Source organism: Hylobates moloch, unplaced genomic scaffold (assembly GCF_009828535.3).
Source record: "Hylobates moloch isolate HMO894 unplaced genomic scaffold, HMol_V3 SCAFFOLD_16882, whole genome shotgun sequence".
NCBI lineage: Eukaryota > Metazoa > Chordata > Mammalia > Primates > Hylobatidae > Hylobates > Hylobates moloch.
The window spans coordinates 1-1,131 of record NW_026669157.1 but is presented as its reverse complement, the minus strand read 5'-3'; the positions used below and the strand labels follow the sequence as shown (position 1 = coordinate 1,131).

The window sequence follows — 1,131 nt, the reverse complement described above, 5'->3', positions numbered from 1 at the left end:
TAGTAATAACAGCAATAACAATGGCAATATTATCTGATCTCTCTGGGCCTCTGTTAGCCAACTGTAAATTCGATCTCTTTCCCTGTCCCTTCCAACTTTACTGAGTTCTTTTAATAACCAGGCCATGGGCTTGGAAATGCCTTGATCTTTACTAACCGAGTTGTATATTGAGCCTAGCCCTAGCCCTTTTAAGGGGCACTGCCTGGGCTCCCCAGATCGAAACTTCTCACTCTTCACCATCCAGTCCTTGAGCTGCAGTGAAGCGATCCTCCAGCGGCGGTTACAGCAGACCCTAAAGGAGCGGGCGCTGCTGAATGCCCACGTAACACAGGTGAGGCTTTGCAGAGGGAGGGATGTGGAAGGAAGATGACCCCAGGTGGCCAGGAGCAGGTGAGGACCAGTGACAGCCCTTCCTAACTTCTGTGCCCATTTCTTGCAGGTGACAGAGTCACTTAAACAAGTCCATCTACAAAGAGAGGAGTATGCTCATTGTATAAAAGCAGAGAAGGCCCGGCGGCAGGAGAGGATGAGAAAAATGTCGGTGGAGGTGAGACCTGACCCTTCAGCCCCCCACCTTAGTAGGTCACTGGATCTTTCTGGGCATCTGTAAAATGGGAATAGTACAGCCAGAGGTGGTCATGGGTCTGGGCTTTGTGGAGATGGGGGCAGAGAGGGAGATGGTAGCCTGTCCAGCCACCAGCCCCTCTCTCCAGGGCCCTTTCCCCTGTGCTTTGGGCAGACTCCCCTATTGAAGGAGGAGAAGAAGCGTGACATACATCGGATACAGGAGCTGGAGAGGAGCTTGTCCGGACTCCAAAACCAGATGGGTAAGATGGTGCTGGTGTGACCTGGGAGCAGGACTGGCATCAGAGGTCTGTGGGGGTGGCTTAGAATGCTCCAGGGAGGTGAGTGGATGGAAGGGCTTTGAGGCAGAGGGAAAGAGGTCTGTGCCAGGAGATGGCAAGTTTTGTCATCTCCATAAGCCTCAGGGTCCCCATCAGCAAAGAGGGAGGGGTGTCCGTTGTCAGCCACCCACAGTGCTCTCTATGTGAAAGTGGCTTGGAAATTGGCTACCATCGGGTGCGAGGCATCATTAGCAGTGAGGCCAAGTTTGGGAACCCTGAGAGGAGC

General features: G+C 53.2%; 1 protein-coding gene across 1 annotated transcript; it reads left to right on the top strand.

Annotated features, from left to right (window-relative positions):
- Positions 1-215: 215 nt before the first annotated feature.
- On the top strand, positions 216-827 carry LOC116465970 (golgin subfamily A member 6C-like; the record flags this gene model as incomplete). Its single annotated transcript, XM_032148853.1, has 3 exons — positions 216-331; positions 440-547; positions 740-827. Coding segments are annotated over 3 exons (312 nt in total), but the record flags the coding sequence as incomplete, so codon positions are not given.
- Positions 828-1,131: the final 304 nt, after the last annotated feature.